The sequence below is a fragment of the Ruditapes philippinarum genome, unplaced genomic scaffold, assembly GCF_026571515.1.
Source record: "Ruditapes philippinarum isolate M1 unplaced genomic scaffold, ASM2657151v2 ctg19_1_1_1_1, whole genome shotgun sequence".
Classification (NCBI taxonomy): domain Eukaryota; kingdom Metazoa; phylum Mollusca; class Bivalvia; order Venerida; family Veneridae; genus Ruditapes; species Ruditapes philippinarum.
In genome coordinates, this window is record NW_026854201.1 from 859,953 (window position 1) to 874,663 (window position 14,711).

The 14,711-nt window shown below is 33.0% G+C and overlaps 2 protein-coding genes across 2 annotated transcripts; both read left to right on the top strand.

Annotated features, from left to right (window-relative positions):
- The first annotated feature begins 460 nt into the window (after positions 1–460).
- Positions 461–1,924, top strand: LOC132739385 (uncharacterized). The gene is made up of 2 exons (XM_060727074.1): positions 461–600; positions 1,021–1,924. Exons 1-2 carry the CDS (start codon positions 545–547, stop codon positions 1,277–1,279), a joined length of 315 nt encoding a protein of 104 aa, XP_060583057.1. The 5' UTR covers positions 461–544; the 3' UTR covers positions 1,280–1,924.
- An 8,273-nt stretch (positions 1,925–10,197) lies between these two features.
- LOC132739405 (alpha-(1,3)-fucosyltransferase fut-5-like) lies at positions 10,198–12,710 on the top strand. The gene has a single exon (XM_060727106.1). It carries the CDS (start codon positions 10,331–10,333, stop codon positions 11,660–11,662), a length of 1,332 nt encoding a protein of 443 aa, XP_060583089.1. The 5' UTR covers positions 10,198–10,330; the 3' UTR covers positions 11,663–12,710.
- The last annotated feature ends 2,001 nt before the right edge of the window (positions 12,711–14,711 follow it).

The following is a 14,711-nucleotide window of genomic DNA, read 5'->3' on the forward strand; positions in this document are numbered from 1 at the left end:
ATAAGTGATCTTCCTTATTTTGTCTTATTCGAATCGAAATAATATTGGTCTAAGCTCTGTTTATCGGCTATATCACACCGGTTTGGAGTTTTGATGCGGAGGTATTGACAACGAAGGCCGTAGGCTTGAGTGGTTAATATTTTCGCATCAAAACAACCGATATTATTTCTTCATTTTATGCTTTGTGAGTTTGTGACATATCATTTGTCAACAATAATATTTGCCTTTTCATTTAATATTTTACTATATAACGTTACTATGTTTACGCTAAAAACTCAAATAATTTCGTAAAGAGAGATTAGATTGAAATGAACAAATGTGCTTCTTTATTTGGTTCCGATATACTTTATTTATTCGAAAATGCAGACAGTGGAAAATAATTTATTTTGCATATTCAATGACATTTTGTTGTAATTATCGGATTCCGAAGTAAATGTTACGGATTTTTAAGTATCACGGTGATAGGGCGATTACCACAACTTTTCCGCGCAACGTCAAAATATCTTACTTCTGTCCGAGACACCGTATATTTCTGTGATACAAAATGGACAGCAAGTCTGTAACCGAGACGAAAACACAAAATAATTTGCTCAAAACTAGGTAAAATCATCATTTCTTCTTTTTCATCGAATGTGTCATTTAATTTGGAACTTAATTATCTTTACTACATGCAAAATGCTCCACTAACTAAGTCAGGATAGTGAAAACATTTAGGGCATACTGAAAAAAAATCTTGCTTTGATTAGGAAATATAACGTATTTCTAGTCCATTCAGTTCTTATAACTGGTCAAAATACAATATAAATATGTACATTATTGTCGTATGAACAAGTTACAATACATAAATAACCCGTTTATTGTATATGTGGTATGATTTTTATGTTTCCACGTGTGTATTTTAAGGCACCGCACAACTTTGTCAATCATAAAATTAGGGCACCGCATTATTCCTCCTTAAAATCACCGCATTTTACTGTTTTTTTAGAACCGTTTATTTTTTATATTAATGTTTGCTTTCAGAAAAAGAAGACGTTCAAACCTATGTCTGAACAAGCCAAAGCAACGTGCGAAATTGGCAAAGCTGCATTTACTTCCAGGAGATACTGCAGCAACTGGAGAGCGCCCAACTAAGTCTTCTGATATCAGCAGTACGCCAATGGATCAGCGCCTCCCTGTATTTCAGGACGATATGCTTAACGCACCACATAGGAAAAAGAATATGAAGTCATCTTTCGCAAAAGATTGTTTTAAAAAAAAGCACCTTCGGGACCATGACTGAAGAGATTATGGAAATATTGCCCGGGTTCCTGCAAAAACTACACCATGACAATTTGTGTTATGACTTTTGCAACTTTATCAAATTAGTATGCAATAAGAAATTCCCATTTACAAATATTTCATTCCTTTTGTTTCTCGATGTTGTTAGACGGTGCCAGTATTTATCGGTCTAACGGAAAAACAATGCGATGTTTGAATTCAGTGTTGTACGGTGCTCCTTTATTCGGGTCAGTAGGCATTTTTTCAACATATATTCCCTGAAATTTACGATAGAAACACACAATTTTGTATGGAACTTGAACTAAGGGTTAACCATAATAAATATACGAGCTCGTTAGGTCATAGAACAGATACATCGTCGTAAAAACACATGTTTTTGTGACAAGTACGAGTCATGTTAAGGTACACACGATCTTTTGTAAACGCTATTTCTTTGAAGTATGTGTTTTTTGTGAATTGTATTGTGCTAGATTAACGATAAATTGTCTCAAAAATTCGATTGAATACTTAAACAATTGGAATAATTTTGCAATGTCCACCAGTAAGATATTTTGTAAGCTATTACCTGAAATTTGTTTATCCCGCCGTTAATATTTTGTCCAGAAATATACGGTGTCTCGGTCAAAAGGATGATATTTTGACGTTGCGCGGAAAAGTTGTGGTAATCGCCCTATCACCGTGAGTATGGAATAACGGTGTACATTGTTTATGTATAACACAACACATGCCTTACTAACCTCGGTGACAAAGAGTTCAGATTTTCACTTTAAAATTGAAGGTTGTAGTTTCGAATCTCGATTAAACATTATTGTTTCCTATTTCCCTTTTTATAGTTTGCAAAACTCAACTACTCTGTTCTTGGGCATGACAATCACCCATTGTTTGACATTACATATTGGAGTAATGAAAATTTACATAATTATGCATGTATCAAAGTCGTGAAATTTAAAAAGACACCAGAAATTAATCAAATTATTCATCCACTAATGTTGCATACATTTAAAAAAAACAAGTCAAAGAAATCTGAAAAAAAGTATTTGAACATGCAACTGCGCGTCTGTTTTGATTAGGCCTGTTTTGATTAGTATCGAGAACTATATCATTAAAACTCAATAGGTAAATCGTTATGAATTACGGGAACTAACGAAAAAACTCCCGAAAATTAATTTGTCTCAGATCAATATTGCCAATATTAACAAACTGCATGTACATATTTGGGAAATATTTAAATCACAAACATACACAAACATTTAATTTACCTAACTAAACATATCAAAGGGAGACCACCTTAAAGGTTTACATTGATAATATTGAAAAGAGTTAGCCGACCAGTGGCTATATACCACTCAACTTATGCTAAGCACCATACGTTATTTTTTATATTATCATAGGTATAAACAGGTTTCTTTCCCATTTTTGTAAATTCTGATTCAGAAATGTTTCGAGATAGTCCACGTTGACTCTTCCGTCACAACTCGGATAGGTAGCATTGAAAGCATGTACCCCAATATTTCGATGTTTTTTGATGGGGTGTACAATCACTTCTCCTTTGTAACACGGCGACATTACCGGCCTATTGTCATTCAGTGGTTACATATCTTAAATCTGTCACTTCAATATGGCGAATGCTAACATAAGGCAGCATTTTAGAGAAGCAGAGAAAGGGGGGGGCTGCAGGGATGGTGCAGCAGGGTGCCACCTTCCGCCAGGTTGGTGCGGCGCCTGGTTTACACCACAACGTCATCACCAGAGCCTGGGAGATACCGGCTACATTGTACATTGGCGGAGGTGGGTCAGTTTTGGTGCGGGGAGGCATCAGATGGGATGGACGAACCGACCTGGTTTAGCGAAAAAGAGGCGAAATGACAGGTCAGTCATACATATACAACATCTAAGGCAAGCAGGTTAGGTTGTATGCTGGAGAAGTCGGCGATCAGTTTATTCTAATGGACGATAATGTTCGCTCCCATATTACCAGGGTGGTCCAAGACTACCTAGAAAGGGAGTCTATTGAGCGCATGGACTGGCCAGCCCGCTCACCTGACTTAAATCCAATAGAACACATGTGGAATGAGCTGCAAGTAAATATTTCAGCTCGTCAGCTGCAACCCAGAATCATCCAGGATCTTGGAGCCATGTTGGTCCAAAAATGGGCACCCATACCCGTAAGAACGACTAGAAATCTAAAAGGGAGTATGAAAAGGCGATGCCAAGCTGTCACATTGGTAGTCCCAGGTCACACACATGATATTAAGTCTAAACCTGTAAACAAAAAATACAATTTAACAAATTTGGAAAGCACGCTGCATGTTCTAAAATATTCAAAGTGGGGGGTTCATCCTCTGCACTAGCACAAAATCAGTGTAAAACTCATTTACATGCAGGTTAAATTGGTCCTTCAGCTGAATTGATAAAACAGTAAATCAACATCTGAAATCTTTCGCACAGCGTTAATAAAATTATCCCAAAAACCAGTCACACACATATGGTGCTAAGTAAAAGTTGAGTAGTATATTTGCCTTGTAACGGATGAATAGTGATCTCCATATCTATTTGAAATAATGTTGAAAGGGTAACATTATACCATATTTGATTGCTACCGCTGATTCAAGTATTAAAATTACACTATTTACATAAATGAAGGGACGAACAGGAAGTATTAAATTAATCCTAGTCCTATATATAGAAAATGATTTATTAGAAAATTTGAATATAAACTTAATTATCTTGTTTTGGAAGTTTAATGTTTCTATCATTAGTTATATATAGTTATATAAACATTGTTTGTCAGTACAGATGAGAACAGAGATCAACAAACCAAGACGACGTTCACAATATAAAATTTCCGTCTTCGTGTTTTTTCACCCATTTAGGTTTTAAATTTCTTGAAAGGGGCTAATTTTAGATTCTAACACTCCTCAGACAAAACAGTATTTTAACAGACACTGATTCATGAACCTTTTTTTTTCATTCATGCTCTAATAATAATCAAGCCCCGCCCATATCATTTATTCGGGTTATTTTTTCAAAAGCCGACCGTTGGCGACAACCCGGTTAGCCTCAGGACGGGTGTTCCGATCCGAACTGAACACGTGACTTTTTTTTTCACTAAAAGTACTAGTATGTTGAACTGTCATTTAAGAATACACCTATTTTTTCGGACATTTTTGAAAATATATCAAATTTTATATTATTTCATACTCAGTACTATTTTCTTCAAGTGATACAGCTCCCATTATCACAGGACTATAAAATACGTGTTAACCTTTCTTCATAAGAAAACAAAGAGACTCATATTTTAGGCCCAAAGGGTTCGGGGATTTTTTTGTGTTTTTCTTTTTTTCGATATGACGAAACTTAAAATAGTTTCGAGAGAATTTATTCCATTTGATGTAGTGTAATACGTATTACGTATTTCAGATAATTAGTTCATTCCACTCTTCGAGAATAACAATGTCCATTGTGCTATATATTATCTTGAATGAAAATCATTTGAACGATTTATATTCACTCAAATCGGGCCAATAATAGCACAAAAATATCGATGTCATGATAATATTTTTCACGTTTTTATTTACATTTTTACAGTTTTAACTGCCCCGATTGATCTATGTTAAATTTTCAAATGTAATGTTTTTAGCTTTTGGTTCTTAGTGTAACTGCTTTAGTGTGCTTTTAACTTAGTTTCAGTTGGTTAGTTTGCACGTTGTGATAGAGGTATCAATTATAGTTTAATACGGATGCATTTAAGTAATCTTTATTTTGGAAAAGATATTTGTTTGATTGTTTATTTTGTTTTATAATATACCTGTTTAAAACTATTTCAATAAAACATTTTAAGGAGAATGTATATCATCTGTATGTATATTGATTTTGGAGTTGTGTTATGTTATAATTATAACCGTAATTAGATCCTATACAAACAACTAAGATATTTAGGACTAATTGTTCAGATTTCGAAATAGTGTATTTATTGTTCTGCAATTATTAATATTTTGTAATTAATCTTCCGTGGCTTCAATGCCTTTACTAAATTAAATGAGATATGTTTGTCTTGATTTGATTCAAACTGGCAATATGTAATAAGTTACTTTTTCCGCTTCATTTACTTCATTTATCAAGTTACCAACACAATCTAGCATCTCAATCTAGCGTACCAATTTCAGACACACAAGTACCTTCATCGTGGCTTGCTTGTCGGTTATGATGAATACATATTCCTGTTTTGTTTTTTGTTTTTTTTTGTTTTGTTTTTTCTGTTTGTTGTTGTGTTTTTTTTAAACTAAACTCACCTAGTTTCCCAGTGAGAATCGAGCGAACATCAGAATGAAGCAAGCTGTTTGAGATAATGACCCCATTATACAGGAAAAATACCGAGTGTATTGGTGATTATTACAAAACGGTTAGGGCAAGTTTCAGTGGTGACATGTTTTATTGATAAAAATTCCTTTGTTTGTTAATAAAGCAAGATGACAAGATATAATCAAGGTACAAACTTTGCTTTATTTGTTCATCGACAACTAATATGTTTATCTTCTTCCTTTGCTTCGATCGGATTGTCTGTAACTAAATGCGGAACAGTGGTATCTAATATTTACTTTAGTGTTTTTGTGCCTTCAATATAATTTGTTTCAAAACATCATTGGGAATCTGAACTTATAGTTTCAAGTGTAATCAAATATGTTGAAACATGCATTTCCGTTTCTTGTTTTAAATCTTCTTCACAAATGATAAAAATATTGCAGACAACTTTTGCTAACAATCAATCAGTTATATGAAATCGTACTTTAAGTCGGGTAAAACACGATATTTCTAGTTTCATACCCACTGAATAATGTGCTAATAGATTCAGCCAATGGGAACACCATGATGCTGCCCTCATACCATAGAAACACCATTTTGTTTCCTAGAGATAATAGAACTGTTTTGTGTTGTTAGCTTCAAACATTGACATCCCGTAAACAAGGCAGTAGTAAGATATTGGTCTAAAATGATATAACAAGACAGTAGTAAGATACTGGTCTAAAATAATATATAACAAGGCAGTAGTAAGATACTGGTCTAAAATGATATAACAAGACAGTGGTAAGATACTGGTCTAAAATGATCTATTAGAAGGCAGTAGTAAGATACTGGTCTAAAATGATATAACAAGGCAGTAGTAAGATATTGGTCTAAAATGATATAACAAGGCAGTAGTAAGATACTGGTCTAAAATGATATAACAAGACAGTAGTAAGATACTGGTCTAAAATGATATAACAAGGCAGTAGTAAGATACTGGTCTAAAATGATATAACAAGGCAGTAGTAAGATATTGGTCTAAAATGATATAACAAGGCAGTAGTAAGATACTGGTCTAAAATGATATAACAAGACAGTAGTAAGATACTGGTCTAAAATGATATAACAAGGCAGTAGTAAGATACTGGTCTAAAATGATATAACAAGACAGTAGTAAGATACTGGTCTAAAATGATATAACAAGGCAGTAGTACGATACTGGTCTAAAATGATATAACAAGACAGTAGTAAGATACTGGTCTAAAATGATATAACAAGGCAGTAGTAAGATATTGGTCTAAAATGATATAACGAGACAGTAGTAAGATACTGGTCTAAAATGATATAACAAGACAGTAGTAAGATACTGGTCTAAAATGATATAACAAGACAGTAGTAAGATACTGGTCTAAAATGATATAACAAGGCAGTAGTAAGATACTGGTCTAAAATGATATAACAAGACAGTTGTAAGATATTGGTCTAAAATGATATAACAGATATGATGTCACAATGATTCTAAATACCGTATGTTGGTTACCTCACCGAATGTAGGTCTAAAATGATCTATTAGAAGGCAGTAGTAAGATACTGGTCTAAAATGATATATAACAAGGCAGTAGTAAGATACTGGTCTAAAATGATATAACAAGACAGTTGTAAGATATTGGTCTAAAATGATATAACAGATATGATGTCACAATGATTCTAAATACCGTATGTTGGTTACCTCACCGAATGTAGGTCTAAAATGATCTATTAGAAGGCAGTAGTAAGATACTGGTCTAAAATGATATAACAAGGCAGTAGTAAGATACTGGTCTAAAATGATATAACAAGACAGTAGTAAGATACTGGTCTAAAATGATATAACAAGGCAGTAGTAAGATACTGGTCTAAAATGATATAACAAGGCAGTAGTAAGATACTGGTCTAAAATGATGTAACAAGGCAGTAGTAAGATACTGGTCTAAAATGATATAACAAGGCAGTAGTAAGATACTGGTCTAAAATGATATAACAAGACAGTAGTAAGATACTGGTCTAAAATGATATAACAAGACAGTAGTAAGATACTGGTCTAAAATGATATAACAAGACAGTAGTAAGATACTGGTCTAAAATGATATAACAAGGCAGTAGTAAGATACTGGTCTAAAATGATATATAACAAGGCAGTAGTTAGATACTGGTCTAAAATGATATAACAAGACAGTTGTAAGATATTGGTCTAAAATGATATAACAAGACAGTAGTAAGATACTGGTCTAAAATGATATAACAAGACAGTAGTAAGATACTGGTCTAAAATGATATAACAAGACAGTAGTAAGATACTGGTCTAAAATGATATAACAAGGCAGTAGTAAGATACTGGTCTAAAATGATATATAACAAGGCAGTAGTTAGATACTGGTCTAAAATGATATAACAAGACAGTTGTAAGATATTGGTCTAAAATGATATAACAAGGCAGTAGTAAGATACTGGTCTAAAATGATATAACAAGACAGTTGTAAGATATTGGTCTAAAATGATATAACAGATATGATGTCACAATGATTCTAAATACCGTATGTTGGTTAGTAATGGTTACCTCACCGAATGTAGGTCTAAAATGATCTATTAGAAGGCAGTAGTAAGATACTGGTCTAAAATGATATATAACAAGGCAGTAGTAAGATACTGGTCTAAAATGATATAACAAGACAGTTGTAAGATATTGGTCTAAAATGATATAACAGATATGATGTCACAATGATTCTAAATACCGTATGTTGGTTACCTCACTGAATGTAGGTCTAAAATGATCTATTAGAAGGCAGTAGTAAGATACTGGTCTAAAATGATATAACAAGGCAGTAGTAAGATATTGGTATAAAATGATATATTAGAAGGCAGTAGTAAGATACTGGTCTCAAATGATATAACAGATATGATGTCACAATGATTCTAAATACCGTATGTTGGTTACCTCACCGAATGTAGGTCAAAGCATTATAATGATACAAAGTCCTCAAACATGAGCAGTGACAAGTGATCGACAATCTTTAAAAACATAAAAACAAACACATTTAGATATTATTTTGAGATTACTTTATTTCTTTGGATTATTACAATATAAGAGGTAAATTATAATGATAAGTGGGGGGGGGGGCATTTTTTCTCCATGAGATCCATGAACCTCAAGCGTTTTTAAATGAAACGTTCGATACAGTTTGCTGGAAACCACTGATTCGGAAATGTGTCTACTTATTTAAATCATCATTCTTTATTGTTTAATTTTATTTGTGTCTCAAATATAAATCGAACCACATTAGAATCGACCACGATTCTGATGAATATTTCATAAGAATTTAAAAACATTATATTGATTTGCAAAAAAAAAATATCTCTGTTATTTAATATTCTGGCATGTTGTATGTAAACAAATTTATCATGTCATTACATTGATTTCTATTGATAAACTGCATGCTTGATAAATTTAGCTTAATAAGTTATCCTCACCTTTATCAGGCACCTTATCATACATATTGAAATGAAATAAAGGAAACGGGACATTTTTGCCTCATACGAGTTGAAAATATTTAATTGATAACCCTTTATATCGAATTGGATTTTTAAATATTAAAACTCTCGTATATAAAATATCCGGACTATTTCTTATTGATATAGTTCGCATATTATTGCGCGCGGCATAAACTCGAGAGAATCTTCACAGGTTTTTATTTCATTTAAATACTAAAAAGGAAACGCAAATTAATAATGAAAACATGATAATTATTATACTAAACAAATGTCATATACTATGAAGTTGATCAGGCCTGATTTTAAAATATCATACACAAGTATGGTATTCTCTACATACCGGAACAAAGAATTATGCTGCTACTTTAAGCATGGCTTGACAATAATTCCATGGATGCCCAACTCACTGTCAACAAAATATATTGTCAAACTTCTGTCATTCAATGTATTATTTTATCATTTAAATCAAACGTTGGAAATGTATGGATCTCTGGACATCTCCTACAGCTATGGCATAGTTTGTAAATATATAACATAATTATGCTTGAATGGGAAATGGGAATTTATTAACAAAAGTACCAGACAATATGTTTTATATCAGTTGCAAATCTAATTAATACAAGTTAACTTTTAAGGTGTTTTTTTACAAATCTGGGTCAAACAGAAGCACATTAATTTTACAACCCTAAACAGAAAATATAAATATATAGCTTTATATACTGTACAGTGACGTTATGCATGGTGAGTGTACGGGTTAAAGTGGAAATAACTTTATTTTACCATACTTTTTATGGTTTACTTCACATGTGTAGTCAATAACCCATGTGAATCACGAAAAATCTATAAATATCCTCCGGATTGTTCAATTTATAAAAAAAATGTTGGGATACATTCATTTTACATTTTAGGTCATTTTTATGTTTTATCATAAACATGTTATAACCATTATTGGTTAATAACCTTTAAGATAATCACTTTGTTAATACATGGTTAATACCGCTCAGCAATGAGAATAATGTCACTTGAAACACATTAAAATGCATAAAAGTTAAAACGATATCCATATTCAAGCTTAAATTAAATAATAAGGAAAAAAATACCCGATACGAAATATAATGGTCCAACTATAGACAGCGGGTATCATATATCTCTATTCATTTGTAACATCAAGTTTGTAGAGATAGCCATATGTTTAAAATATTAATAGTGATTGTATAACAGTTTGGATATAGGAATTAAAATGAAACGCCGGTTAACATTAAAGAAATCTGTTGCGATTGTTATACTTATTGGAACTTTACTTACAATAAATTCTTTGTTCCACTCTGTTACAGTGTCACATTGGACGCCGCAATCATTACATATCGTGGCAAATGTGAATCATTTAAAACTGGATAATAATATTCGGGAATTAAACATTTCAAGTAAGATACATAATGTAACCTTTGGTACTAATAGGTCACGTCAAACTGACCAGTTAGAAGATTTTAAAATGTATAGTCTTGTAGATCCAAAGGAGCAGTTCGAAACGTCTTTTAAAATGTTTGGAGAAAATGAGAAAAAGAAGGCTTTGCTAATATTTAACAAGCCAGGGTTCGAAGACGAAGTTTCAACAAATGAGAGGTTTAAAACATGTGAATACAATAACTGTTATATGACGAGCGACAAATCATTACTAAAGACCGCCGATGCCCTCCTGTTTATAATTTGTAATGGCGGCATGGGTACAAAGCCTCCGATTGATACGAAAGATCGCAATCCTAACCAGGCCTGGATATTCAAGTGCGGTGAAACGCCAATACATCATTGGTACAGTGACTATAAATCTCCTGCTTGGAGGAACACAATGAATTGGTCTATTTCGTATAGAATTGACTCTGACATGCCTCACCCTTATGGTTACTTAAGAACAAGAGTTGTTCCAAGAAAATTAGACTATGAAGCCATTTATAAAGCTAAGACAAAAACAGCTCTATGGGTTGTAAGCAACTGCCGTCCGCAGAGTGCACGTGACCTATACGTCGCTGAACTAGTGAAGAACGGCCTAGATGTTGACATTTATGGGCGGTGTGGACCTAACAAACGAATTTCTGAAGAAACTTTACAAAAGATAATACCGCAATATAAGTTTTATCTGGGATTTGAGAATTCTTTATGTAACGATTATGTTACAGAAAAGTTTTTTCTGTACTATGAATATAACTGGGTCGTTGTTGTGCGAGGTGGAGCGGACTATGACCGAGTTCTTCCGACAAAAACTTACATAAATACTGCACATTATTCCAATACGTCATCATTAGTTCAGTATCTTTTAAATCTCGCAAATGACAAAGATAAGTACATTGACTTTCTGCGTAGAAAAGATGTATACGAGCAGAGATATGAGTATGGTCATAGATACAGTATATGTGAAATATGCAGACGACTTAATAACGTGTCTAAGTTTAGAAAAACATATGATAATATGCGTGATTATCTTGAAAATGGGCAGTGTAGGATGCCAACTGATGTCAAGTCTTCGGCACAAACCTCGAGATTTCAAAATCATGAGCGCGTTTTTGGGCCAAAATAAAATCCCTGTGTTGTCTTTCTGGTTTAATTTTGCATTTATTTTTAGGAATAAATCCATTTTAATATTTCAAGTAGTTACAACATATATGTTTATGAGAAGCAATACTTTTGTATTGTAGGAAGGAAATACTTGAGTATCATAATTATATCAGTAAAATAGTTGATTTAAATATGAAATAGATTTACATAGCTGATTCACTTACACCTGCATTCGCTGTAATTTAGTTTTATCTAGAAATGAATTTATGCATGTGTAAGAATGATTCATATACATGTATTATCATGGTGAATATTATTAGTTATAAAGATCGTTGACAGGTTATATGGCCCTAAATAAAAGGCTATTTGTAAATATAACCCGAGCCGTTAGGCGAGGGTTATATTGCAAACATCTGTTAACATACAGCCATATAACCTGTCAACAATCTTTAAAACGAATTTATAATACAGCAAGCATCATTTTTTGAGAAAAAAGTAAGATTTCTTCATGAATCGACAGCAGTCGTGTATATATAACTATATAAACGTCACGATTATCCGATGAAAAATGACGTTACTAACGTGCAGAATTATAAAAATGGTTATAATTATATTAACCAACTTGTTTTAACATGGAGACTTATCTGGTTTTATTTAAACAAAGTTTTTTATGTCTTTCTTTCTTCTTTAAGATTTGAATACCTTTTGGCAAACAATAAAATCACGACCTCGAGATTTTTTTACAGATATTGGGATTGTGTGTGCTCAAATTACATGAATATTGATCAAATCGGACTCTAACGTCCGTGTTTAATTCGTTCAATTGTGAATGAAAATGTGTATAAATGAGCTATGTTGTCTTATTACCAAGTTTGTTTTAAAATAAAAAAAGACATCAATACAGGAAGCAAAGCATATAAAAAACAGATACCTCGGACAAACAAAAGGATAGTATGTTTTTAAAATGTGTAAATCATAATACTAGAGGTTAGCGTATTGTTATGCTATTTGAATGTGCTTACTGATATTTTCATCTACGATTAGCAACACAATAAACAAACATACATGTTGGTTATTTTACCTGTTTCTAGTCGAGATAACCTATACGCATTATATGTACCATGTACTTTTAATTCAAATTTGTCCGAGGAAAACATTTTTTGGGATTTAAGAAAAAGACATGATATTATTATACTGATACAGTTATATTCTGTTATGGTCTTACTTTTAGCTTATATTTTACAATTCATAATTTAAACTATTTTATTATTCTATAAATAAAAAACGACTTAAAGTAAAATAGCTTGCATCTTTTACTGTAAGTGATAAACAAAATAGGTAAATATATTTGAATTTAAGATTTATTAGCAAGAATCATTGTCCGTGTAGTGAAAGCTCGACAAAGCAAGCGTGGCGTTTACAACCGAGGGTATGGAGAATTGGGGTGGATGTCTCAATCGCGTTAAAGTTGTTACCATGCATGTTTGAGACTAGCATATTTTTTGCCGATACTGTTTGGTTCAAACAATATTCTTTTTTTACTCCCCTTCCACGTAGCGGAAAGGGATTATAGGAATGGCCTCCGTCCGTCCGTCCGTCCGTCAGTCAGTCAGTCCGTCCGTCAGTCCGTCCGTAACACTTTCGAGTCCGCCCCATAACTTTTAAACCGCTGATATATTTTTGAAATAACTTGGCACAAGTGATCACTGTAATGAAACGATGTGCAGAGCGCAAAAATTGGGTTGCTACCCCCAAGGTCAAGGTCACACTTTAAGGTCAAATGTTAAAAAGTCTTCATTTCATAATGTAAAGTCTACATTTCGTGTCTGCTCCATAACTTTTAAACCACTGAAATATGTTTTTAATAACTTGGCACAAGTTATCACGATAATAAGACAATGTGCAGAGTGCAATAACTGGGTTTCTACCACCAAGGTCGAGGTCACACTTAAAGTTCAAAAGTAAAAAAGTCTTCATCTCACAATAAAAAGTCTACATTTCGTGTCTGCTCAATACATTTTACACGCTGATTTTTTTTATAACTTCGTACAACTGATCACCATTATGAGATGAAATACAGAGCTCAAAAATTTGGTTGCTTTCCAAAAGGTGAAGGTCAGACTTTTAGGTCAAATGTTAAAAAGTCTACATTTCGTGTCTGCTCCGTAACTTTTTATCTGCTGAACTTTTAAAAAAGATTACTTGGCACAATTGATCACCATTATACGAACATGTACAGAGCGCAATAATTGGGTTACTACCCCAAGGTCAAGGTCACACTTTAAGGTCAAATGTTAAAACGTCTACATTTTGTGTCCTCTCCATAACTTTTAAACTTTTGAAATTAATAAAACAGCTTGGCATAATTGATCAACATTATAAGACAATGTGCAGAGCGCAGTAACTGGGTTGCTCCCCCAAGGTCAAGGTCACACTTAAAAATCAAGTGTTTAAAGGTCTACATTTCATGTCCGCTTAATAACTTTAAAACCGCTGATTTTTTTATCAACTTGTTAAAAGTGTTCACCTTTATAAGACGATTTGCAGAGCCCAATAATTGGGTTGCTACCCCCCAAGTCAAGGTTCTATGTTCTCCGTAACTTTTTGACTTTGTGGAAGATTTTAAGTAACTGGGCACAAATAATCACCATCTTCGGACTATGTGCTTATGATATGTATGTCACAACATCAAGGTCATGGTTGGCAAAAGGTTAAGAAGTACACAAATGTTCATTGCGGAAGGGGATTTAGCTGTCCTTCAGACTGCCTTGTTCACCATTATTTTCAAAAAATTACAACGCATAAATTAAATTAAGAGTAGCTTATATGAAACTGTCTTGTAAAAACTTTTCAATAATTTGTTTTAGCAACACCAAATAATTTAAATTTTGTTACTGCAGTTCATTGTACCTGCATTTAATTCCTTTCATTTACATTGTAATTACAAGTCTACAAGAAGATAAAAAAATAACTTTTACGTGAGTAATAACTTGTATAGGATTCTAAAGAGGAGCTTAGCGTCCCCCATATGAAGACAAAATTTAACTAATTTCTCGACATGGAAGACAATA

Coding starts and splice junctions, on each gene's coding strand:
- LOC132739385 (XM_060727074.1), top strand. CDS start 545: ATGGACAGCAAGTCTGTAACCGAGACGAAAACACAAAATAATTTGCTC. Junction 601..1,020: donor AATAATTTGCTCAAAACTAG/GTAAAATCATCA, acceptor GTTTGCTTTCAG/AAAAAGAAGACGTTCAAACC.
- LOC132739405 (XM_060727106.1), top strand. CDS start 10,331: ATGAAACGCCGGTTAACATTAAAGAAATCTGTTGCGATTGTTATACTT.